The following is a 24,393-nucleotide window of genomic DNA, read 5'->3' as shown; positions in this document are numbered from 1 at the left end:
ATATGATAAACGTCGAACATGATTGTGAACATACTCATATCGCATCATATCATGAACTGTAATACCAAAAGAGACTCTATATATCATATCAGTCTAATCTACCAACCCATCAATGTGAAGTGACCATATCGTATCAACTCTATCCGAATGTCACATGCCACTAGCTTGTACTGTACGAGCTTTGCGTTCAATCTCACCCCGATGACTTAATCAATCAAAGCACCTTTCCTCTTACCCAACTCAACTTCCTCCATCTTATATACCGCCGGTCTACCTCCGATCCCCCCATTGTTATTGCCAGCTGCATTCTTCTTATGGAAGATGGGAATTACGTTAGCAAGAGATAAGCCCCTTCCTCTTGCGATGGATCTGGCACCCGGACCATTCCAAGAGAGTACTTCTAAGGGTGGGTTCAGCCTGGGCCAAGAGACGTATGATGTTCCCTAACGTTAAGAACAGAATAGGTAAGCTGCATACAGGTACATGCTGGTCAAGACAACTTACATTACCCCATATGTACGATCCTGAGAAGAACGCTAAGAACACCCAGAGGAACAGGAATGAGTAGATGGAGAGTTCTGCGAAGCAATTGATTGTTTGTCAGTTTCGGTTACTACTTGAAGTGGCAACTATGTGGACTTACCACTTGTTCGAGGTAATGTTACAGCCGCCAGGATCATGGTCAATGCGAAAGCCAAGATATAAGGCATCTATCACGTCAGGGGATTAGCTGGCACTCGGTTTGGTCGACAAGATAGCTAACTCACCGCTCGCATAAGTAACGGTCTTGTATCTGTCAACGGGGGAATACCACCTCGTTTGGCTACCCAAGCACCTGTGAGGATATCAAATGCGTCCTAGCAACCCGGGAATATGATTAGCGCCGTCTCGTGATTTATCTTCCAGGAAATCATCAAACTCACCTGCCTATCACCATCGAAGAAGTTATTCCTTATATACCTCATCACACTCTTATAACCATCTTCCAACATTCCTTCTTTCGACCTTTTACCCGTCCTTGTGTAATCCGCTTTGAGGGCACCTGTACCTGCATATGCCCTTGAGACGGTATCACCGTGGTCTGCCCAAACTGCAGAAGAGCAAATTGTCAGCTTGGAACGAAAGGAAAGCCAAGAGAGGCCTGAAAGAGAAATGGGCCAGTCCGACAGCGGATTACATGGCGCGATGCAATCGTCAGATCACTCACCATGTCTGAACATCGTCATGAACTCCTCATGATCCTCCACTCTCTCTTTGATATTGATGATCCCTACAGTCCTCAATTGTCTATTCAATGCCCATCTACCCAAAGCGGACTGAGCGACGTTCGTCCTATCTAGGCAATCCATACAATTCGTTCTGATCACACCCTCTTGTCTACTGATCACACTGGCATTCTCACCATTATCTGAACTCGTATGGTAGGAATTACCATACTGCGAAGAACCAGGGTTGGTAGAATGGAACCATCCCATCTTCTCCAATTCAGGTTCTAACCTATCGATCAAGAGTTGAATCTTATCGAATCGAAGTTTACGGCATTCATGGTGGAAATCGAAATATAGGTAATGTGCTTTTTCGTTGATACGTGAATCAGATGATTTGACTAAAGACATGTATCGCTCGAAAGCTTCTTTGACGGGCTGTTCGTGGCCTTTTTGATTGACGAGGTTGACGAGATGCACATCGCCGTAGGAGTCGATCATCGAGTGGAGATGACTTGACAGGGCGTTGGGCTGTGAGGTACAGATCAAGATTAGCTGAATTCATCGGTAAATAATAGATGTTCCACATCTGCTCTCCTTCATTTCGCATCATCATCAGACAATTGCCCCCTAGGGCTAGTACTCACAGTCTCAGTATAATCCATAATCTGCAAATCCGGCTTATACCTCAAATTGTTGACTTCTGCCCAAAAGAGCGGTACGCTTCCTCTAGTCTGTACGAAACTCAATCTTTCTCTTCCGTCTACTCTACCTTTTCTTGACGAGTTGGGATTCCCGTTCTCCGGTAGAGGGTCAAACAGGACTATCTGCTCCGTCTCGTTGAAATTGGACACATGACCTTGGGAGTTTAGACCTCGTGAAAAGTATCGTGTACCAGCTCGATGTCTCGATCGTCGGGAGATGAGGAGGAAAAGCAGATCGCGGTTGTTTAGTGTCGTAGAGCGAAGTTCGACGGCTGGTCAATCAAGAGTCAGTACTCGTTTAGTTTGCACCGAGTGTACAGCGGAACTTATTCTGAATACGAGGATTACTCACATCCGTACATCACAGGTAAGATGAATCTGCTCAACTGCAAACCCAGAGAAGCATATCAGCGTCATACATGGATAGAGAGAGGGTATCAATTGGCTCACATCGACACCGCCATTCTCCGTTAAATCAATCATCTTACTCATCAAATATCTATTCCAGAAGAACCTTTCATCCGATTTCTTCCACAAGGGCCAATTTTTTCTTTCGCCATCTTGAGAAAGTTCATTCTGCCTCTGAAGGGAGTTTGTCAAATCCCATCCGTAGGAGAACCATAATCTACCTGATTTCAAACCTTGTTCAACCAAGGAGATGAGCTCTTTCTCGACAGGATGATCGAGGATGGTGGAAGAGGTTGAGAGTGGTGATAGGGGGAGTAATCGGAAGTCTGTTGCTAGGTATATGGGTTGAGAGAGTAGTCGACAAGAGGGAGTTCGAGAGGTTATGATCAAAAGGAAGTCGGCTGAATGATAACGTAAATTAGAAGGTCAGTATGTGTGTATCTTCGGAAGACAAGGGTAATGCAAGGATGAAGACGGCTATTACTGACTCGTAGCGAGACTCAAAGTTCCAATGATCCCATAACAAGTTATAACTTTTTCCTTACCGAATGGTATTTGAGATGATTCTGAGGGTAAAACGTTAGTCAGCTAACATAATTGCCCACAGATAGAAGTACGTGATGGGTCAATATGATGTTAGCTAGACCGTCATACCCACCGTTCAAGCTCATTCGACCTGTCCTTCTATCCACATACAGACTCTCCCTTGAGTCCTTCTCGTTGACAAAAGCAGGTCCATCGAACCCATGAGTCGGGGATGATGAAGAGGCAGGTTCGAAGACGTATGCGGTGGGTGAGACGTATAGGTTGAGCGTCTCGTGAAGCTGTGAAAGGTATCTCATTGTCAGGTATGTGCAATACTGCGAAGTGGAGGAAGGTAGATGAGACTTACAGGAAGGGTGTTGTAGGATGACATCTTGTCTAGGTTTTCATACAGGCCAGAAGAGCGATGGGGGTTGGGTGAGGATGATGACGGTGACTAACTCACGCAGTCTTCTTTCTTCAGCCTGATAAATGTGCAGGAGGTTTGATAAGCAGTCGAGATGACTGACTAGATGAACGTTGTTGTTGTCGAGTGCGAGTATGGATGCAATGGATGACACCACACGGACCTACGCGTGTGAACAGGCTGTTACACGTGTCATTGTGTGTCGCTCGCTGCCTTATCACCTTCTTGTCCCCTCTCCAACATGAGGTGGTTGACGCGTATGGCTGTGATAATTGATCCCGTTCCTACATAGTAAATGGAAACACGCGAGTGGTGAGCAGCATTAACAATCGACAAGACGCGCCTCTCCCCTCATCTTCTCATCTACTCATCGTATTCCTTCGACCTCATCTTCATATATTCTCTCCGTAATACAAGTATCTTCTCTTCCCATCGCTACCATCCTCTATCCCCCCATCGCCTGATCATATCTATACACAGTCGCCAAAATGCTAGAAGCCAGAGTCAAACAAGCAGCAGTGTTGAAAAAGCTCTTAGATGGTATGTCAATCCCTTCTATCGCGTCGAAAATTAGGTTGTGTCATTGACGCATTCTGTTCTGTAAATAGCTATCAAAGAATTGGTCACAGATGGTAACCTCGATTGTACCGATGAGGGTATCGTAAGTTACCGCTACTGCTCTCACCATCTTGCAGGACTAGACAGCTGATCTCGTTTAATTTGGATCATTGATAGGCCCTTCAAGCGATGGACAACTCCCACGTAGCGTTGGTATCCCTCAAACTCGTCGCTGAGCAATTCGAATCTTATCGATGTGATCGAAATATGCCATTGGGTGTTAACGTGGGTCTCAAAGCGCATTTATACATCGTGACAAAGCTTACAGTGGTCATTCCACTTCTTCACTCATATTAGCTCACCTCCCTCACTAAAATCCTCAAATGTGCCAAAGATCAAGACGTCGTGACTCTCAAAGCACCTGATGATGCCGATTCGCTTGGTTTGGTATTCGAATCGCCAAGTGAGTACATGGCATTGTCCGTGTCACCTGAAATCAGCTAGCCCAAGTATGATCGCTTTAAAATATCTTCAAGCTGATTCGTATTCTCTTTTCGATTTATAGAGGAAGATCGAGTAGGTGAATACGAAATGAAACTTATGGACATCGACCAAGAACACTTGGGTATACCCGACACGCAGTACGACGCGACCATCACCATGTCTTCTTCAGAGTTCCAACGGATCTGTCGAGATTTAGCTGCTTTGGGTGAATCAGTCAAAATCGAAGCTTCAAAGGAAGGTGTCAGGTTCAGTTCAGAAGGTGAAGTTGGAAATGGTAGTGTTTTACTCAAACAATCTGCCGGTACCGATCGATCTGGCGGATCTTCATCCAAGAAGGCAGTCAAGAGAGATCCAGATGAAGAGGATGAAGAGGAGATTGAAGAGGATGAGAAACCTGAGATTGACGATGAAGAAGGTGGTGAGTATTTTTGATTCGATTTTCCAATTGGTATTCATCATAATCAATAAAATACTGATTTGTTATATATATTCTTGGTGGGTCTAGAGGACGAACAAGATGATGAAGATCGATCTAAAAAGAGAAAATCCAACGGTAAATCAAAGGTATGTGTACCGTATCATTCATTCTCTCTTATATAAAAACATGAACATGAGTAAACTGATCATGATGAAATTCTGTTTAGACCGCCAAAAAAGCCAAAAAGGACGAATCGACATCTGAAGATATCGGAGTATCCATCATCCTCGAGAAACAAGTTTCTTTAACGTTCTCCTTGAAATACCTAACGAATTTCGCCAAATCCGCACCATTGGCTAGAGAAGTCAGTTTACACATGTCAAACGATGTGCCGCTCTTGGTTCAGTTCGATTTCGAACAAGGGACTTTACAGTTCTTCTTGGCCCCCAAGGTGGGTTTGAGCTCTTTAAGAGATACCGATATATGATTGAATGTGTTTTGCTGATATCATTGCGATTTCTAGATCTCCGATGAGTAAGCTATTGAGTATGGGTTAGGTGTGAATGCAAAACAGTTCATTTGGTCGATGACAGAGAGAGAGAAATGGATGTCTATGAGATGAAAACAAGATATAAATCATTTCAGTCAAGGGAGATATAGCTGTATTGCGTGAAATTCCGTATCATCTTTTGTTTTCCCTTCCTCATATTGTGCATTTTTTGAACTTTTTTTCCATGTGCTTCGTTTCTGGATTTCACTTTTATATTCGATATCATCATCTATGAGTATGAATATGAATATGAATATGAATATAACATGACTTCATCTCTTTTCTTAGTGAGATAGGTTGACTGATGACAGTAGTGATCTTGCTAACAAGAAAGATCAGACCGCTTGATGAGTATTAACATTTCACTAGGTTCGATACCATAGAGATGCCGTGAACGATCAAGTTGTATCTTATTCTGCAATGATCCACCTCCGAGCATTGGGGAAAAATCATCTCATACTCGTATTCATAATTGACTTACATAACTTACTCATAAATCTACAAAATTGGATCTTGATGATCAACGTATCATGATATTGCGTGAGCTATAAGCTACATATTTATAGTGGAATGATTAATAATCAAACCATCCAAGTGGTTCACCAGTCTTGAAAACCGCTCCACCCTCTTCAGAAGGTCTAGTATCGATGGAATGGAATAAAGGTGTATTACCTGATCCAGCTTTATGTACTCGGACTAACAAGAACACAAAGTTATTAGCACCCATTATCAGTCGGATATCATTTTTGATCGAGGTGAAGAAGCAACTCACCATGAATTGATTTACCCTCTTCGATCTCAATTTCTCCAATGTAATCTACACCGAGAGGACGGTCGACAGTAAAGTATCGGAGCGGGTGGTAGTACTGGATAATCACAGTTTAACAGATGTCTCTCTGTATAACGATATCATGTGAAGTGAAAGTAAATAGGAAAGTAAGAAATGAGCTTTGAACTCACAGAAATACCTTTCTTAATACCGTCCAGTCCAACCAAATCAAGTGAAGCGACCTCTTTCAAACCATGTTTGATATCTTCGCTGTGGGTCAATAACGATAGAGGGTCGGGTCAGGTCGGGTCAGGTCAGGTCAGCATGTGTTTTCATATCATAGAATGATTGACTGATGGATGAATGAGAAGTATTGGAATCCCCATCCTTGTCTTCGTCCTTGATCATCTCTCTAACTTGGATCCACACTTTATCCTCATCATTTACCTTATACAAGAGTGAAGTACTACCACTCACTGAGCAAGTTTATTAATCTTCACCAAGACCTCATGTCTCACTCCCTCATCTTCAAACACCGCCAACCCTTCCGAATCGACTTTCTTCACTTCCGAAGCAGTCGAGTCGGGAGGTAAAGTGGATTTATGCAGATGTTCTTCAGCATGAGAATGACCCCCCAAACCCGTGTAAGATACAGCCGTGTTGGCTAGATTGGTAGCTCCTGACACTACGGTGTTGGTAGCTGATTTGGCTACGTCCTGTACACACCCCCGAGGGATCTGGTCAGCTTATATCCCCTCATATGGTTGATAGTGGAGCTGTAGACTTACGACGACTGATTGCATGATGTTTGTGCTGAGATTAGCTGATTCTGCTAAGGTCGGTATGATTACTTGGTAGATAGTAGGTTATGGGCAAGTAAATGATAACAAAAGGAAAGAAGAGATATTTCAAGATACACCATGCATAGTCATGGCGCATATATATACTCTCATCTTCCTATTGCAACTCCAGGTCACAAGGTTAGGCGCAAGTGGTACCCGTACAATCACACAATGACTTTAACGTTTCACCTTTTGTTATCTTTGATGGGAATGACGACAACATGATGTCATACTGTCCTTTATCCCTGTGGCACCATTACGTTTGGACTCTATTTATCTTATCATCCTTAGGTCTACTCGACTCGGATTCACCTCACGAATCTGAGAAGGAAGTACTGGACAGACTTGTACGAGGGAGAACAGGACAAGGTGTCATTGACATGCTTGACTTTGTGATGCATTATCAATGTAGTCTACTAAAACCAACTACCAAGTGACCAGTCGATTATACTCTCCATCCCGCGTCTTGTCATCACGATCACCATGGTTTCCAACTATCTGATTTACCGCCATTACCCGACAACTCGTTCGTTATGGATTTATGTGCCGTCATCAAGTCTGATAGCACAAATACGATACAAGGGATCATCAGCCTTTTGCGTTTGCGTCGGAGCCTAGCTATCTCGTAAATGGGATAGGGTAAACTCACAATCCGTATAACTCAACGCATCATTATTACTATCCTCCACAAGTTGATTGGCAAATTCAATTTCCATTCCATCCATATTCTGTCTTACGATGATCACAGGTAAAGTATGATCTAATATCCTTTCGAGGTGGGTAAGGATATTTCGGAGTTGGGTGGAAAGCAATGTAGGTAGTTTAGGTAATTGGGTCTATATCGCAATGAACATGAGATATTCAGTATCTCTTCCCTGGTATACATTAAAAAAAATAAAATCCAATAGACTTACCATTCTCACGTCTAAGTCTTGTAAATTATCTACACCATATAAATCATGTATTATCTGTGGATTTACCGCTGAACCAAACCATAACATTGCTACTTCTCCGTTACCTATAAAATACAGGGTGTAACGTATCAGCGAAATATCCCTCATTATATCGCATACCAACACTGCTTGATTGTTTTGGTAAGTTACTCACTCAAGAGGTACGCCCCCTCAGCAACCATCCACCCATAACTAGCTCTCATGAATGTCGGCAGAACCAATTTACCCCTATCATCAGGGAACCCTACACTCTCATTCAAATCATGTATCGCGAGCAGCTTGGGGTAGAGTAGATTGATGGTTCGAGTCGCGGAGAGTGATTTGAATTGTCGCATGTAGTGTACTCGAACATCGGACGTGACGTTTCCTCCTGGTGAAAATTGCACAAAAAAGGAGTCAGCGATTGTATAAAGAAAAGTAACAATTCATGACCTTGGGACGCTTTGGTGATTTATGGCAAGTGTGTCATCAGACGAAGACGGGATTGGTCTTCAAAGCGGTACCCTTTCAAAGGATACTATCCATTGGAATGATCTAAGATCTAGTGACTATGACTCACCTTTCAAAGGTTTTGACTTCAACATGCACAGTGTGTAAAGGGGTAACAGCTTGAACCCTTCAGGTAAGATCAGCTAGACGGACATGATATATGTTGTTAGCTGCCCGTATTCCATACTTGTAGTGATTCATACAACACCCACCTGACCCTGTTGAACAGCCGGTGCACAGTGTTTCCTATACATCAACAATACCCTATTACATCGCTCAGTCAGGGCTTTCTTAATGTCCCTCAGACTTCGAGTAGGCATTTGCGAGACGGCTAAGAATGTTTCAATGAAAGGATCAGTATTTAGTATATCTTCGTATCCTGCCAGATGTATCTATCATTGTCGAATACCTTCATCCTTCCTCTCTCCTATAAGTTGAGATTTCCTCTTCCCACTAACCCAAACTTCCAATCTAGCCTCTCGACATTTCATATGGGTATGATAAGACCAGACTCACCTCCTTTTAACAAAACTCCCACTCCAGCTTCTTGATCCGCAAACTTGAAAACATTGCCAATCAAGCTCGTCACGCTGAAATTCATATTCAACAATCTGACTTTCCTTTCTCCCTGACTTGTCGTATACAGTATCGCCACCTGTACATAGGCAGGTTGTCTATCATCTAATCTTGATCCTTCGTGCTTCATCACTCCAACGAACGACTTGCCACTATCCAACGTGGCAAATTCCAAATCTGTCATACTCCTCTGGTAAAAGTTACCTAGGTGATCCGATACTCTAAGACCATTGGAACATCTAATTCGGACAGTAACGTTATAAACCGTTTCACGAGTGATGGTAGATTGGGTTTCTTGATGAAGTAAAGTTCGATCTCGAACAGGCTGGAATTTAGGATGGAAAAACACTTCTCCTCCTGAAACGGCTGATAACGCTCCTATCGAAGCTACATCGCAGTATACTTCCGGGAAGATGAACGTGTTGATTCCTACGCCGCATTCTGCCAGTTCCTCGGAGAGGTCCCGCCAGAATGAGTTGGATGGCGAGAAAAGTGATTTCTCTTTGTCTGTATTGTAGATTGTGGGGTCTTCACGAGAGGTGAGAGCACCCGCTCCATGGGTGACGAGGCCAGAGAGGAAGAGGTTGATTTGACCACCTTGCATTCGCTGAAAAACGAAATGGTGTCAGTAAACGAAGTCCACAAGTTTCGGTATTTCATGAGAATCGACAAATCGTCGGGTGTGTATAATGAAGCAGGCGGATCGTAGGTGTGAGAAGGAAGTGGACGGAGATAGACCACACGAAGCAGTGGGAGGGGAGAGCAAACGGAGGAAGCTTGACCTTCAGTCAAAACTGGCGCTTACCAATCCAGCCAAAGCACCTTTGACAGCCGAACCAGCCGCTACCCTATTACCTTCACCTCCTCGTTCCGCTATCGTAGGTAAGAGATCCAGGACAGCTTCGATCTGAGTTCTGCACGGAGACATAGATCGTCAGTTGGGGCGGAACCAAGATGTTTTGCGCGATAACTCACCTTGATTCGATCGGGTCAACTAAGAATCCTGTGGTGAATGGTACGAACATATCGTCTAGGTCGGATACGATCATCTGAGAAGGGCTAGAGAGAGATGACTGTGGATAACAGGTGAATCAAATTAGCCACTATATTCACTCAGCTTCCAAGCCAAGCCAAATATGACGAAGACTTAATACTTGTCTACGTCACGGACACGATCACTCACAGATAAATTCCAAAATCCAACATTCTCCGCACAACTAACAATTCCAATCCTCTCTCCTTTCCCAATCTTCACTTCATCTTCATCCTCGTCTTGATTGCCATCAACTTTCTTCTCACCATACAAAGCTTTTCTAATTCCCTCACAGACCTCTCTTACTATCCCCCTCTCGGCAGAAGGCTTAGACACGTCAATGACAAAAACCCTAGCTAATCCTTGTGGTCTTCTATATTTGGCTAATTCCCTCTTACGTTCCTTTTCTTTTTCTCTATAATTCGTACTTGACGATGATGTCTGCTCTTGTCCTAAGGATGCTTGCAAACCACCCAGTAAATCATGTGCTGTAGAGGAGATCGCATCGCTTGCTGAGTTACCAGCATCTACCGCTACGTCCATCAACGACCCACTTGGAGGAGGCTGTAATGCCCAGTACGATCGTCCGACGACGTAGTCGCATGTACCGAACTGGAGTTCGGGTCGTTCAGAGTGGTCGAGTCGTTGGCCTGAGGGGGATAGATGGCAGAAGTAGGTTGGTGAGACTGGTAGCATACATATTAGCCAATGATACGTTGTGTTTTGGTGAATAAGATAAACAGATGGAAGGTATAGATCTTCCAGCGAATGAACAAGTAAGATGAATAGATAGAAAGATGAAGATTTCGGCCAATGCATTTCTTCAAATGACTCACCAATATTATTCGCCCCACACAGATTACAATTCCATTTTCTCCCTCCATCCACGAATTTACACCATGGATTGATATAGGCTCTACATTTCTCACATCTTGGTGGACCATCTTCCTCTTCGTTCCCATTATTACCATAACTCGTAGGGGGGTCGAAGGGACTCTGACCCGATATCCAATTGGATACGGTCGGGATTGGATTCTCGTCGTATCGTAGTTGAGCGAACGGTTGGATGATCAATCCAAATGGTAATGCGGTAGTATCTAATAACTGTGATGTTGAGGGGATGACTGGTAAAGTCGCTCGAAGATGACGAGGGAGTGAGTTACCTATATCATATTAATCAGTTCATCAATCACTGAATAGGACTTGATATCAGATTGCATGTCAATGCACACTGCTAACTTACCCTGATCTATCCCCCTATAATCCGTTCCTACAAGGGGTACCAACCCCCTAGTCTGACAAGTGAAGAAATCCTCATCGTCGTACAGATTCTGATCCAATTCCTGCGCTTCGACAGGATTGGGCACTTGACTTGGATCAATCCTTACTCTCGGTCCAGTCAAAGTAGGTCCACTGGAATGAGGTGGTGGCGGTATATGATTGAGGGGTTGTTGAGGAACCGGTACTTGATATTGCTGTGGTTGAGGTTGTTGATGGTGGTAAGATGAGGATTGAGCAGGTCCAGGAGCATGGGTCGGAGCATATTCACCTGTTGGGATGGGAGCAGGTCGATCTGACACATGATGTAATTGAGGGACATAGTTTGGATCATACCCAACTTGACCTTGTAAATGCTGCTGCTGCTGCTGTTGATAGTAGTCAGGTTGAGGGGAAGTCGACTGCCCTTGCCATTGTTGTTGCTGTTGCTGCTGTTGATAGCCTAGATTTGGACCCTGGGGCGGCGGCTGAGGTCCTCCAGTCAGACTTGGGTCGACAGCGTACCTTGATCTTGGTGGCATGATGCTGGCCGCAGCGATGGTTTGGGTAAGCGATGAAGAGTGAAATAAGCTGTTAGCCCAATGTCGATTGAAATTGTACTCGAGTATGGTCAGTAATACGAGTAGTTGTCGTGGACACGTCACGTAAACCGGTGTTCGTGGATGTATGCCGTTATCAACGTGGGCCAAAGAATAAGTGGGTTGCTGATATAAATATGTGGGTCATAGGGTTAAGCCGGATGATCGAGTAACCCTTATAACCGTAGCAATTAAAGCGATATGAGTATGAGTATCAATATGATGACGATATCATCTCTCTACTGTCAGATAGAAACAGATAGACAGATGGATGAGAATAAGTAACACCCACCGTCACACCTCATCTATCTCTATCTCTTCCCATCTCCATCGTGCTATCAATTCAGCCTAGGTCAGATGAGGTTCTTGGATCAATTCGACAAAGCCATCAACATGCCACCAGAATCCAACGAGGTGAGTTCATCTACCTTTTCAGCATCAATTGCCACCTGTTCGGAATCATCAAGCTTATCGTTCACTTGTCATAGCCAACGACCAATACGTCAGATACTTCCTCAATCATCAACGTCTCCTCGGTATCACTCCAAGCCAATTCACCTTCATCTACAGATACATCGTTTGAACATGTCTCTGACCCCTTGTCTAATACCGGTAAAAGTCAGAGTAAAAATGGGAAAGCAAGATTGATATATTGTAAATCTCACGTATCGATCCACCCCACGTCATTCAACAAAGATAACATATCAGGTTATCTTGGTATAGTAGAAGTCGAAAATGTAGTTCCTCATTCACTCGCACCCAACTTGGACTCTGATCATGGTGATAACAGCGTGGGAAGGAAAGAAACGTTGATTACGTGGGTTCCTAATGAATTGTTGGAAAGGATGGATGAAGAAGATAGGGAAGGATATAAGCGTGTGGAAGGAAGAGTTTTAAATGGGAACGGAATTGAAAGTGATAGGGAAGAAGATGGTAAGTTGCGTCTTTCTTCTTGCTGAGGATGAACCCAGGATGAGACAGCTTACACAGTGTTCGATCTAGGCTTCGTGTTCGTCTCTCTACCTTCGCCAAAAGGCGAAAAATACGCTTTCTCAATTCCTATAACTAGTATATATAGTGTTCTCGTATACCCTGTAAGCTATAGAAGGAAGGAATATCCTAATCCGATAGCTGACATCCACTCTCATAGCCGAGCTTATCGCATTGGTATGGCTCAGCGACCTTCAAGTGAGTCCTTCTCATAAAACCAGAAATACGGGTATCTGCTGATAAGTCTATCGTCTCAGCTTAATGGGCGGTATATCCCTTCCTACATTATATTTTCATGACGACGAATCGCCTCTCCTCGCTTCTCCAACCATACCCGATACTTCCCAACCTTTACCTCGCGCTCAATGGGGTTTCCCACCTTTCCTTTCTCTCCTCGAATCGCGAGCTACCTTAGTCCGATCTCGTCTACTTCAATCTCGCAAGAATATGGGCGCAGAGCTTTGGTTGGTCAACCCAAGTAAGAGCGATAGGGAAGTGCACGAAGCTGGATTAGAGGAAGAGCCAGAAGCTGTACCACCTCAACGTCAACCTGTACCACCTAAATCGCCGGGTCCTGCGCCTTATCCACCCAAACAGCAATACCCCAATTCAGCTGTACTGAACACTACCACACCAAAACAAACTCTCATGACCTCTCTTTCGAACCTCACTAATCTCTCCAGAAAAGCAGCTTCACAAGTCCTTTCACACCCTCTGGCTCAACCTGTCGTTCCTCACTTACCACCTGCAGTCCGATCGCTCGTTCACGTACCAGGTGAATGGGAAAGGACAGGAAGATTGCCAGCCAAAACCTCCAAGACCAAATCGGGTAGTACGGACGTAGCTAGTGAATTTGAATCTGCAAGATTGTATCTAGCCAGATGGGCAAGGGTAGTCGCGGAGGAAGGTGAAAAAGCTCGAAGGGATGAAATAGCTTCTAAAGCACGTCTGAACAATCGAAGAAATTCAATGTCAAGTTCTGGTGTATCTGGATCTGATATGGAAGATTTGGAAAGTTCCTTGGGAGTTTTCTCAATGTTACCTAAATCATATTCTAAGCGACCTATACCTAATCCAACTAGGACACCTCAACATCCTATCACATTCAGAGAATGGGAATCTTTCGCTGCTCAGGGAAGAGATGAATTATGGATAAGAAGAGAGATTTTCAAAAGAGGGTTCTCAGATTCCCCCGAACCACTTGAAAAACAAGCTCGAAGAGAGGGGTGGGAAGTTTTGTTGGGGATCGTTCCTTGGAATATTGGTGGATTGGGTGGTGGAGAGGTAGGGAAAGAGAAAAGGAAGAATCAGAGAGAACAGGCTAGAATGGCTAGGAGACAGGTTTATAGTGGTTTGAAAGGGAAATGGAAGAAGGAGAGTGAAATCAGTGGAGGGAGAGATGATTGGAGAGAGGAATGGCACAGGATTGATGTGAGTGTGTGCTTCATTTACGCTGTTTCCATTGAGGAAGGATCTGAAGTGGCTCGTGGTCATGTCAGGCAGATTGCGACTGACTCTGTTTTGTGTATACTGCAGGTCGACTGTAGAAGGACAGATAGGAATCAACCCATCTACGTTGTACCGGCGGAAGCTGCCCATAAAGGAGATCATGAGAAGGAAGGTGGTGGAGCAAATACAAGTTTGAGAAGAGGGAGTTTGGGCGATGATGGTCAAGGTGAAGAAGAAGAAGGTGGTGCAGCGGCTTTGAATCGTATGTCCAGCTGGCTTGTCACCCCTGTCGTTATCCATCGAAAGCTGACAATACGTTTCATCGGGCGATACAGCACATATCGCTGCTCTACGAACCATCTTGATGACTTACCATACATATTCACCTGAATTGGGATACGTACAAGGTCAGCTTTTCTATCACTAAAAGAGAAACACAATCACTATATTAGCTAACAATGGACACTATATAGGCATGTCGGACCTTCTATCCCCTATATACGTGGTATTTGATGCCAATGAAGCGGATGCGTTTTGGGGTTTGGTGGGAGTGATGAAGATGATGGTGAGTGCTTTGCTCTCAGCTGTCGATTTCAGGATGAGTTTGGACGTACAGCTGATCTGGTCTGGCTCGAATATGTAGGAGAGCAATTTCCTTCGAGACCAAAGTGGTATGAAAAGGAAATTATCTACATTACAACAATTGATCAGTGTGATGGATCCAGAACTTTATGCTCATTTAGGTGAGCTCGAGACATACGAAATTCTGCTCTGATTTCTGGTAGCTGACAGTGAATTTCTTGGGTGATCAGAGAGAACCGACTCGTTGAATTTGTTCTTCTGCTTCAGATGGATATTGATTTCTTTCAAGAGAGAATTCAAATTTGAGCAAGTGATAAAGCTTTGGGAGGTGAGCTGGTTTCTCGACCGTCCTCTTTCCAGCAAGCTCATGTTGATATTGACCTGTGTTTGTCCATTATAGGTACTATGGACGAATTACTATTCGAATCAATTTGTTTTGTTTGTTGCGTTGGCCGTATTGCAATCACATAGGGATGTGTTGATCAGATATTTAACGGAATTTGATGAGGTGCTGAAATATGCTAATGATCTAAGTGGGACAGTGAGTGTTTGTCCATCCTATCTCATACTCCTCCTCGAATGGTATTCGTCCGAAAGAGAACCTCAAGCTGACCTGGATCATCCAATGTCAGATCGATCTGGATACTACATTAGCCCAAGCCGAGGTGTTATTCTTATCATTCAGGACTCTAGTGGAGGACCTGGATAAAGAGAACGCAAGTGGTAGTAGTGCCGTAGATTTTGAAGATAGTAACAACAAAGACGGAATAAGGCATAGAAGAGTGAACTCTGATGTTACTTCTTCATCTAAATCGAAAGGTAAAGGTAAAGAAGCACTTGGTGAGGACGACGATGAGGAGGGTGTGGGTAAGAGGAAAGAGAGAAAGGTGATTTCGGAAGATCTAAGGGAGTTGTTGGTCGGTTGGAAAGCGTAGACTTATGGATCTCAATGACTGTATCTCACTTTCTTCGCAGATAGGGTACGACTGGTATACGATTATTTATGTAGCTTTGGTTGATGGAATTAATGGAAATATGTATGTTATGCGATGAGGGAATGTGTTATATCATCTCGTACCATCCCTCAAACCAGGTGGAGGCGAACAACAGGCAAAGATGGTGAAACCTCGATTACATCTAAATATCTGATCAAACATCATCAATCTGTCCTTTTATCACAAGTACAATCTCCTCACTCTGTCATCTCAATCTGTAGCTCGAGCTTAGAAACCATATCGGAACATATCTTACGATGCCACCTCGTCAACTCACAAAACACCAATACTCCTCTGGTCTCTCCTACGTAGCCAACACGCCTAAATTCCTACAGAACTTCGGTCAACTTAAACCACCATCGCCGCCCTCGTCTGGAACACGCGACGGGACAGGAAGAGAGGCAATACCTTCCCGACCGAGAGAAGGTAAATGGGCTGAGGGGAGTGATAATGAACAAGCTCCCGAAGACGAGGAAGAGGAAGATGAAGATGAATGGGGAGAAACGTTTGGTGGAGGTGGGGATGATGGACCGCAGGTCGTTGTTTTGAAAGAAGGTAGACATCTGGATGAAGAGGAGGTGAAAAGATTGAGGAGGGCAGGTGAGTTCTGTTCCCAACACTTGACTTACGTTCAAGGGGAACACTATTAGATGAAAGAGGTGTCAAGTGGACTATATTACTTTCGTTGTGGTGGATTTATGATCGTTCAAGCTGATATTTTTATGTTTATGATATAGCCAAAGGCGAAACATCATCACCACCCCCGATTAAAGGCAAAAAGAATACGAATCAAGACTCTAGCAATTCTTCATCTCAATCCAAAGACAAGTCGAAAATTATAATACCCAAATCAAATAACAATACCAATAAGAGGAAATTAGTGGGTAACGACGAAGCAGAAGAGAAGCAGCGGAAAGATGTGAAGACAGTGAATGATAAAGGGGACGAGAAGAAAAAGAAGAAGAAGGCTAAGAAGGGGATGTTAAGTTTTAATGAAGCTGAGGGAGAAGATTAGATTCGATTAGGTTCTATCATAATTGATCAGATGAGTGTAACTTCCGAGTGAGGATGTATTGAGGACATCTCTAAGACGATAAGGACCGATCGACGTGATATGCAGATTGGCAGACTCATACGAGTATCTACTGCATTGCCATTCCGATGGGCAAGGCTGTGATATCATGAGGTCCTGGTATAGTAGCTTGGTTCACTCGTAGTTAAATACTAGCATCCATCGCCTCATCTCATATCATAAAATCAAATTAAGTAAAGCTCGAAAATCTGTATGTATTGATATATATAGTAACACAGTACGACCATCATATGGACCATCAGCCCTCCTCAAGCTCGACATGATCCTGAGCTCCCAAGAAGAACTCATGAATTATCCAAGATGACCTGCTGTTCTCATACGCCCGTATAGATCTGTGCATGTATCAATCCAATCATCACCTACTATCCTCTTTCACCTCCTCTTTCACCTCCTCTTTGCCCTTCCCTTTCCCCTCCCCATCTAGTTCCCCACTCCCATTCAAAGGCGTCGAGCTCCCACTCCCCGTTGGCGAAGGACTAGCAGCAGGCAATTGCCAAGCTGGTATGCCTTTCCCTCTGGGCGTTAACAGCGCATTCGCAGCTGCCGTCGTTGAACTGACCCCCGAGTTGGAAGGACTAGGTGAAGAAGATCCAGCAGGCTGTGATTGACCTTGACCTTGTCGGGCGATTAAAAGAGTTTTGAGAGAGCGAAGTTCGTTCTGAAGGTCTGTGAGGGCTGATGATTGTGAAGAAGAATGTTTTTCAATCAACTGAATGGTATGATGGATGTTAGCATGTCCATTCGACAGCGACAACAGAAATAACAACGGCAAAACCATCTTCTCTTCTTGTCGCGAAGCAAAACACATCATAAGATGAGGAGATGGGAGTACCATCCACTCACCTTCGGTACAAGCTCCCTGACATTCTCAACCTCGCTCCTTATATCTCTTAATTCTCCTGTCCATTTCTCCTCATTACTCTTCACACTGCTCATAGCCAATTCCACCTGTTCGATCACATTATTCACCCTCTCTTTATCTTCTTCAATGGACAATTGCAGTTTCCCCGTCTGCTCGGTGAGGTTGGTAAGGAGTTTGGACGCTTCATCGTAAGAGTCAGTGAGGGATTGAGAGGTCGATTGGAAGGTGGTTGTTGAAGGGGGTTTGAGATGCGGGAGAAGGTATTTCTAAATATAAGTGCGTTGAGATCAGCTATCACCAACGGACTTATCCGGACTAGCAGACATCTTCGCAGCCATGTAGGATATATGGCACATGATATAACGAGGTAGTTCTTGTTGATGACAGATAGAAGAACAAGTCCAGAAACTTTGACTTACCTTGGCTAATACCGATAATCCATAAACTACTCCACCAGAGATAACAGCCATTATCTATTTCATCCCATGTCAGCTCCTGACCATCCACCACATCAATTTCAATTTCATCACTCGTTGACTCACAAATAAATCCCTCCAATCTCGTTTTGGCGGTTCGGGAGGGTGCATGACACCCTGTGAATACCCATATCCATATCTAGGTGAAGGATCTCTTGGTCTTTCAGGTCCATTGTCATTGTACACCGTAGAGCTCGAGAAGGTTTGAGAAGCTTGAGACAAAGCTTGTTGGATCTCCGATTCGTTCAGTCCTTTAGATTCGAGGAATTGGATCCGGGATGTCAAAGAGGACGATTGGACCTAAACTCATTGCCGTCAGTGTCATCAAGATCAGTCCCAAGAAGGGTGCGAGAGAAGAGGTTGATTAACATACCTTTGGGTCATTTAGGAATAATACGGCATTGCGTATGAGGTCTTGTCTACTGGATGAGGATGCTTCCATCTTCAATACCTTGCTGGTCTACGGGATGCCGTAGAGTAGTGACAAGTGAGATGAAGGAAATAATTGCAATCTGGTAGTTGAGATGGATGAGTTGGGGTCGGGTAAATCGAGAAGAGTCAACCGAAACAAGCAGACTGACTCGTAGTGGCAGGTACAGTACTGTACAATCAGTGGCGTCAGATAGCTTGTGGACGGATGGATTGCAACATGATAGTATACCCATGAAATATGACGCTGGAAAGACGAAATTCAGATCTCCAACATGCATGAAGTATAGGCCGTAAGTTTCCTCATCAACTACACAGATGCCATAGAAGAAAGATTCGCCTATATGAACATCACTATTAGACTAAGACTGAAAAGGACACTTTCCAAAGTTGAATTACCACTCGAGCATGTGACACCATCAGGGAACAGGTCCCTCATCCTCCAAGAAGATTAGAGTAGAGTCCCCGTTACCAACCTCGATTTTGTTCGAGCGTGTCACCCATTGCCTATCCACAATTTGAATTGAGGAGAACCTAATCAACTTAGTCAGTATTGGTACGTATCGGATCGTTTGAGACTTACGAAGCCGAATCATTTTCATCCCCATCAAAATGCATGACGACCAAATATTCTGGGAAAAAAATCCGTGTACTGTATCAGTACAGGAGTGAAGTCTGCTTTCTTGGTATACTTGACTATAGTAAGTTACAGACAACACGGTTGAATGAGCGATCCCTTCGACGGAGAAAGGCACGGATCGTAGTTGCTTTTCAGGGGATATGAACTCACTCAACTCTTCTTTGGTGGGGTTGAGGATGGTCTTGGTCTTCCTTCCGGTAAGTATTTCTAGGACAGTATCTGCGGTAGCGCCTGTTTCCCCTAGCTCATCGTAGGTCGTTCCCAACACATCCATCACAGCCTGCATTGAGCCACGCCACCACCTGCACGTCCCCAATTCGTAAGCTTTAGCTCAAATTGGAGTACATGACTATGGAATTGAGTCATCACGATTTCTGGGTGCTTACCAATTCTGAAACGCATCTTCCCCGCTCATAGAGGCAGTACTCTAAATCAAGTCAGTCAATTTGTAAGTGAAGTTGACGGGGCTTCCATCCTTGAATACTTCGAATGTAGCTTTTTCAGTCGGTGTACCAGGCTCGCCATGATCTTTGATGTGGTCGGTGATGGCAGCTTTGTTGAGCTTGGTCAGCACAGCCAGAGCACTTTGAACGCCCAAAAGGATATCCCAATCCAAAGGATTGGCAGCTGTAGTATGATTTGAGGGATCGTCAGTCCTCAGGCCCTCAGGCTGGTTTGATTGTGATGTTATGACAAACCAGTGTTGATGTCAGTATAAGAGGGACCTTCTTTCGCCATCAACTGTGAAGAGGTAACAGTCCTCTTATCCATATCTTGGTTGTTTGAGGGATCGACCGCGGTGCCCAGAACTGATTGGATCAATCCTAAAATAGACAAGGCTATCGAGAAAATTGTCAGCTCGGCTGATGGTTTCGCTCCATTGATGCATACCGTTGAGGATTATCAACATATTGTATGCTATAGCCAATGGCTGTACATGCACAAGGTGTTGTACCAGAACAAGTCATTTCTTAGCCCTTTATCTACTGATCACTCCTGATCCATGACCTTGAGGTCGTAGCAGATTGACTAATCAATCACGGTTCTCCTTTGATCTTCAAAAGCAGGATGGTGGGACGACGCTGAAAGGAATGGTCACATTTTAACACAAATCAACGAGATATCCCCTGATACCCTTGAGATTGGCAGGTGATATGACTTTCGATTTCGGTGGTAGCAATGGACCTTTGTTATGAAATGTTCGCGCTCCCTAAAAGTGGTCATACCATCGAGGCGCGAGATTTAGCAAACGCTTGGCAAAATCTTACCAGTGATTGAAGAAAGCTGAGAATTTGTACGAGTGCTGTACAATAAATCCTTTTTGAGAAGAAAATATCGCTCCTTTGAGCCATTGGGATACCGATTCTCGATACAGCATAGTATTTAAATGACTCCAAAGAGAGGATATATAGAGATACCCTGTTGCATGACATTGCATTGCCAGAGCCGCTTTCATACTATAAAAATCTAAAAATAAGGGTTCATACAGAACGATCAAGTGATATCACCACCCCGAATATTAGAGTGGTATTAGAAATTCAAGAATGCCACCCGAGAGATCAAGCGGATCCACAAGAACATGTCAATGTCCTCATCCATCCCATAGCGCACCAACAGGAGCTAAAGTGTGTGCATCAGCAGTCCAAGGATTGAAGGGATGTGAATACTGTGTAAGTGAGATTTGCCATAACCTTCATTCCCCATAGATAGCTAGATAGCTGTGGCGGTGTCGTTTAGGTGGTCACCGATGGGCATTCGAGAAGTTACCATACCGCGAATGAAGATTATCCTGAAGAAGGTGACAAATGGTTCAAGGTCTACGATGACATGTTAAAATGGAAGAGCGATCCTCAAACTATCAGACCAGAGGGCAGTGGTACTTACTGGTTAGGTTTTCTGAAACATCATGGTGGGTATGCAGAATTGGGTTTACGTAGACCCCGACTCAAAGCAGACGGAGCCTCAAACGCTTCGAATAGAGACGAGAGTTCAAGTGAGTTTAGACCAACAAGTGCTAGGGAGGTGGTGGACCTCACATCGGATACACCTTCAACATGGTGGAGTGGCGCAGAGAACCCTTTTGACTTAAATACGCCTTATACCCAGTACAGTCACGACACTGATTATACTGTCCCTGATGGTACTCCCTCAACGCTTGGACATGGATCATACGATATTTATAAGACCTTACCAGAATTTCAAGGTCATTTCCCTCCAATACAACGGCCTCAAATTCAAAGTGTGACTGATATGAGCATCGCTCCTCGGTGGCAAGATCACTTTCCACCTCTTGGAATGCAACAGCCACAGCAACAGCAACAGCAACAAGCTTTCGACTTCGTCACCGAAGGTGGAGATACGACGATGTCGGAAGAAGACCAAAAATGGTGGGAAGAGAATACCAGGGATTTCCAATCTTGATAATCGTTCCGAGTGTCAAAGATCTGGGGCCTTCCAATAGTATTTTGTAGATAGTGTGCAAAGGCATCATCAATATAAGTCAGACTTTACCGCGTCTTTTAGAGGTTGGTTGCAATTTTGTGGCGGATGTGTTGCACACGATTCGAACGGGAGTCAGGTTTTATATTTTTAATCATTGGTGAAAATCAATCCAGTCATGTCAGTACCAAGCGACATGATCCATTAAATATGGAAAGATGATGCTACATGTCACATACCAAGATACAACATAATCTACAGGGTATCGGTGGATCAGTACCCTTGGTTACGCTAAAAATACAAAATCTCTTGCTTTGTTAGTCCATGATCCTTCTTCAACCCTACATTCTAATTTTCTTCCTCACAGGTTGTTGAGCAGTCAAACTCGCACTGGCAGGTCGGAAATTGCTACTGGACGGTAATCGAGGTTGGGCCATAGAAGGGGGTAGACTATCAATGAATTGAATTAGTAAAGGGACTGGTTAGCTGAGAGCAATGAATGACTTACGATCCCATCTTAGCATCACCATTATCTTCATGTGTGACTCTTCGAGTTGGATACGTAATTGTACTTCCTTCAAAGACGCTTCTTCATTTCGAAATGAGCTCTTAGTCAGGTGTGTCTTTTATTGCAATAGGACGTAACTCACTTTGCAGCTACACCACCTTCTTCCTGAAACCAAGGATGGGCTAATGCCTCTCTGGCCGTTAACCTTCTCGCTGGATCCCACTCGAACAATCTTGTGAGCAGGTCGTACCCTTGGGAAGACGATGATCGATGTTGATACCAAGTCGGAAGGGGATTGGGATTAGGATAGCTATAGCAGAACAACAGTCAGGTGCCTATTACAGGTACAGGGCGGTGACGACGCGAGGGATCATGATCACTTACGGTCCAGATGACAGATACGTTTTATATTCTGGCATATGCACAATACCTGGCCATTGGTCGGCTAAAACATCCCAGATTGCTATCAGCTACATCCAATCAGAGTTCGCGAAGAATGGGTAAGGCGAGTGCGATGCGAGATATCTGGGCTGACCTTTGACCGGACCTAGTACCTCACAGATCTTGCCCATCTGATCTCTCTGGAATGGCAACTGCTTCTTACCGTCCATTTTCGCTTCATCACCTTTAAATATCGGTCGAAGGGCAAGTAATTCCGCGTAGATACATCCGATTGCCCATAGATCTGTGAATGGTACGTCAGCTTGGTAAGGCCTTCGGGTGACTGAGTCTTCATCAAAGATACAGGGCAGATATGGAAGAACAGGACAATCGCTGAGCCTGGTCCATTATGAGGACGAGAACACTCACCAACGGCGGCCGTGTAATGCTTAGCACCCAGAATCAACTCTGGCGCTCTATACCAGATCGTCACCACGACCTTATCACCTCCAAATAAACCGCCTTGAGCTAGAGGCTTATGCCATAATCTGGCCAAACCGAGATCACCAATCTTTACGACGCCAGCAGAGTTCACTAGGATATTGGCAGGTTTCAGATCACGATGCAAGACGAAATTTGAATGGAGGAAATGAACACCGCATAGGAGTTGGTGTAGTAAGCGACGGAGAGTTGGGGATGGGATCGGACTTCGGGTGGTCTGAGAATGGTGATGGATTATTTGCTATTAAGCAAGTCAAATCAGCCATTTTGTTATGTGGACCAAACCAAAGGAACAAGGGGAAGATTATAAATAGGAAGACAGGTTATTTACTCACCAGGAAATCATGCTCAGCATATTCGAATACCATATAAATAGCTTTATCTTCTAATATGACTTCCCTTAGTGCGGTCAGGTTACGATGATTGAGCTCTCTATTCAGCTACACAAAGTACTATCAGTTTTGACCAGCCAATGATGAAACTGATTGGTTATGCTTTGATGCTACTCACCATAATTTCTCTCGCACCAGATTGACTTATACCCGCATACGTCAAAACATCGCCCTCTTTATCAGGTTTGAACTTTTTGATCGCGAACACATCCCCCTCCTTCGCAGGTAAATCGCCAGGTCTCATACATAATTCTGGATTATTCAGGGGATCTAGTATCGGTGTATTGGAATTGGAAGATGTCGATGTAGTAGGTGAAAGTAATTTGTCTTTGGGTATGGACAATGCCGCTCGGGCAGATGAAGGTAATGTTGATTTGTTGGTACTGCTGGATTTGATATTGGACGATGAGGAAGGGGAAGGTAATAAAACCGCCTTGTATACTCTTCCATATGTACCTATTGTCGAGTCCCTATCAGATACGTGAATACTCAGAAGTTAATAGCTTACATACCTGATGAGATGAATCCTAATATCTTATACGTCTTCAGCACACTAATGATATAAGGTTATGTCAGCTGTACCCAAATTTCCCGTCGTCATATATGAAAATGTAGAGGTGCTACTCACGTCCGCCGCTCTCTGTCTCTCTTTGCACGATAGTAGTGCATGGGATCGAGCATAGCTGAGCCCGAGGCCATAGCTGCAGCCATGGCGATCGTGTAGCTCTTCTGTCTGAGTGCCGGTGAATTACCAGTAGAGCATGAATGCACAAGAAAGGTTGCTCGAATGAACCCTGTTCATGACCCAGGAGGAGAAGGATGAGCGAAGGAGATCACGTGCG

The 24,393-nt window shown here is 44.2% G+C and overlaps 10 protein-coding genes across 10 annotated transcripts; 4 read left to right on the top strand and 6 right to left on the bottom strand.

Moving 5' to 3' along the window:
- Positions 1-206: 206 nt before the first annotated feature.
- Positions 207-3,233, bottom strand: I203_100221 (uncharacterized protein; the record flags this gene model as incomplete). Its single annotated transcript, XM_065516592.1, has 13 exons — positions 207-443; positions 505-578; positions 644-710; positions 768-857; positions 924-1,090; positions 1,208-1,389; positions 1,438-1,736; positions 1,853-2,181; positions 2,262-2,295; positions 2,360-2,718; positions 2,806-2,883; positions 2,976-3,141; positions 3,210-3,233. 13 exons carry the CDS (start codon positions 3,231-3,233, stop codon positions 207-209), a joined length of 2,106 nt encoding a protein of 701 aa, XP_065373410.1.
- Positions 3,234-3,754: 521 nt separating this feature from the next.
- Positions 3,755-5,233, top strand: I203_100220 (proliferating cell nuclear antigen (pcna); the record flags this gene model as incomplete). The annotated part of the gene is made up of 7 exons (XM_065516591.1): positions 3,755-3,806; positions 3,875-3,927; positions 4,002-4,109; positions 4,182-4,287; positions 4,390-4,746; positions 4,834-4,892; positions 4,973-5,233. The coding sequence occupies 7 exons, from the start codon at positions 3,755-3,757 to the stop codon at positions 5,231-5,233; spliced, it is 996 nt and encodes a 331-aa protein (XP_065373409.1).
- A 637-nt stretch (positions 5,234-5,870) lies between these two features.
- On the bottom strand, positions 5,871-6,868 carry I203_100219 (uncharacterized protein; the record flags this gene model as incomplete). Its single annotated transcript, XM_019149179.1, has 5 exons — positions 5,871-5,992; positions 6,069-6,162; positions 6,257-6,335; positions 6,543-6,781; positions 6,854-6,868. 5 exons carry the CDS (start codon positions 6,866-6,868, stop codon positions 5,871-5,873), a joined length of 549 nt encoding a protein of 182 aa, XP_019001706.1.
- A 517-nt stretch (positions 6,869-7,385) lies between these two features.
- Positions 7,386-11,757, bottom strand: I203_100218 (uncharacterized protein; the record flags this gene model as incomplete). The annotated part of the gene is made up of 13 exons (XM_065516590.1): positions 7,386-7,465; positions 7,557-7,743; positions 7,822-7,925; positions 8,015-8,230; positions 8,420-8,492; positions 8,562-8,680; positions 8,866-9,532; positions 9,731-9,839; positions 9,901-9,998; positions 10,109-10,644; positions 10,795-10,908; positions 10,960-11,121; positions 11,202-11,757. 13 exons carry the CDS (start codon positions 11,755-11,757, stop codon positions 7,386-7,388), a joined length of 3,021 nt encoding a protein of 1,006 aa, XP_065373408.1.
- A 450-nt stretch (positions 11,758-12,207) lies between these two features.
- I203_100217 (uncharacterized protein) lies at positions 12,208-15,770 on the top strand (the record flags this gene model as incomplete). The annotated part of the gene is made up of 12 exons (XM_019149181.1): positions 12,208-12,228; positions 12,303-12,747; positions 12,817-12,908; positions 12,965-13,002; positions 13,062-14,235; positions 14,341-14,515; positions 14,589-14,660; positions 14,727-14,818; positions 14,897-14,996; positions 15,066-15,163; positions 15,236-15,376; positions 15,468-15,770. 12 exons carry the CDS (start codon positions 12,208-12,210, stop codon positions 15,768-15,770), a joined length of 2,751 nt encoding a protein of 916 aa, XP_019001708.1.
- A 317-nt stretch (positions 15,771-16,087) lies between these two features.
- Positions 16,088-16,845, top strand: I203_100216 (uncharacterized protein; the record flags this gene model as incomplete). The annotated part of the gene is made up of 2 exons (XM_019149182.1): positions 16,088-16,430; positions 16,568-16,845. 2 exons carry the CDS (start codon positions 16,088-16,090, stop codon positions 16,843-16,845), a joined length of 621 nt encoding a protein of 206 aa, XP_019001709.1.
- A 433-nt stretch (positions 16,846-17,278) lies between these two features.
- On the bottom strand, positions 17,279-18,703 carry I203_100215 (uncharacterized protein; the record flags this gene model as incomplete). Its single annotated transcript, XM_019149183.1, has 5 exons — positions 17,279-17,632; positions 17,767-18,051; positions 18,205-18,258; positions 18,328-18,561; positions 18,635-18,703. 5 exons carry the CDS (start codon positions 18,701-18,703, stop codon positions 17,279-17,281), a joined length of 996 nt encoding a protein of 331 aa, XP_019001710.1.
- A 406-nt stretch (positions 18,704-19,109) lies between these two features.
- On the bottom strand, positions 19,110-20,240 carry I203_100214 (uncharacterized protein; the record flags this gene model as incomplete). Its single annotated transcript, XM_019149184.1, has 7 exons — positions 19,110-19,224; positions 19,274-19,322; positions 19,481-19,632; positions 19,717-19,757; positions 19,815-19,957; positions 20,029-20,169; positions 20,222-20,240. 7 exons carry the CDS (start codon positions 20,238-20,240, stop codon positions 19,110-19,112), a joined length of 660 nt encoding a protein of 219 aa, XP_019001711.1.
- Positions 20,241-20,874: 634 nt separating this feature from the next.
- On the top strand, positions 20,875-21,751 carry I203_100213 (uncharacterized protein; the record flags this gene model as incomplete). The annotated part of the gene is made up of 2 exons (XM_019149185.1): positions 20,875-21,000; positions 21,068-21,751. 2 exons carry the CDS (start codon positions 20,875-20,877, stop codon positions 21,749-21,751), a joined length of 810 nt encoding a protein of 269 aa, XP_019001712.1.
- A 359-nt stretch (positions 21,752-22,110) lies between these two features.
- On the bottom strand, positions 22,111-24,262 carry I203_100212 (serine/threonine-protein kinase SSN3; the record flags this gene model as incomplete). Its single annotated transcript, XM_019149186.1, has 10 exons — positions 22,111-22,219; positions 22,278-22,358; positions 22,420-22,587; positions 22,662-22,722; positions 22,813-22,962; positions 23,088-23,400; positions 23,495-23,599; positions 23,670-24,007; positions 24,064-24,104; positions 24,180-24,262. The coding sequence occupies 10 exons, from the start codon at positions 24,260-24,262 to the stop codon at positions 22,111-22,113; spliced, it is 1,449 nt and encodes a 482-aa protein (XP_019001713.1).
- Positions 24,263-24,393: the final 131 nt, after the last annotated feature.

Source organism: Kwoniella mangroviensis (genome assembly GCF_000507465.2).
Source record: "Kwoniella mangroviensis CBS 8507 chromosome 1 map unlocalized Ctg01, whole genome shotgun sequence".
NCBI lineage: Eukaryota > Fungi > Basidiomycota > Tremellomycetes > Tremellales > Cryptococcaceae > Kwoniella > Kwoniella mangrovensis.
The sequence above is the reverse complement of the archived record's forward strand: the minus strand, read 5'-3'. Positions and strand labels throughout refer to the sequence as shown.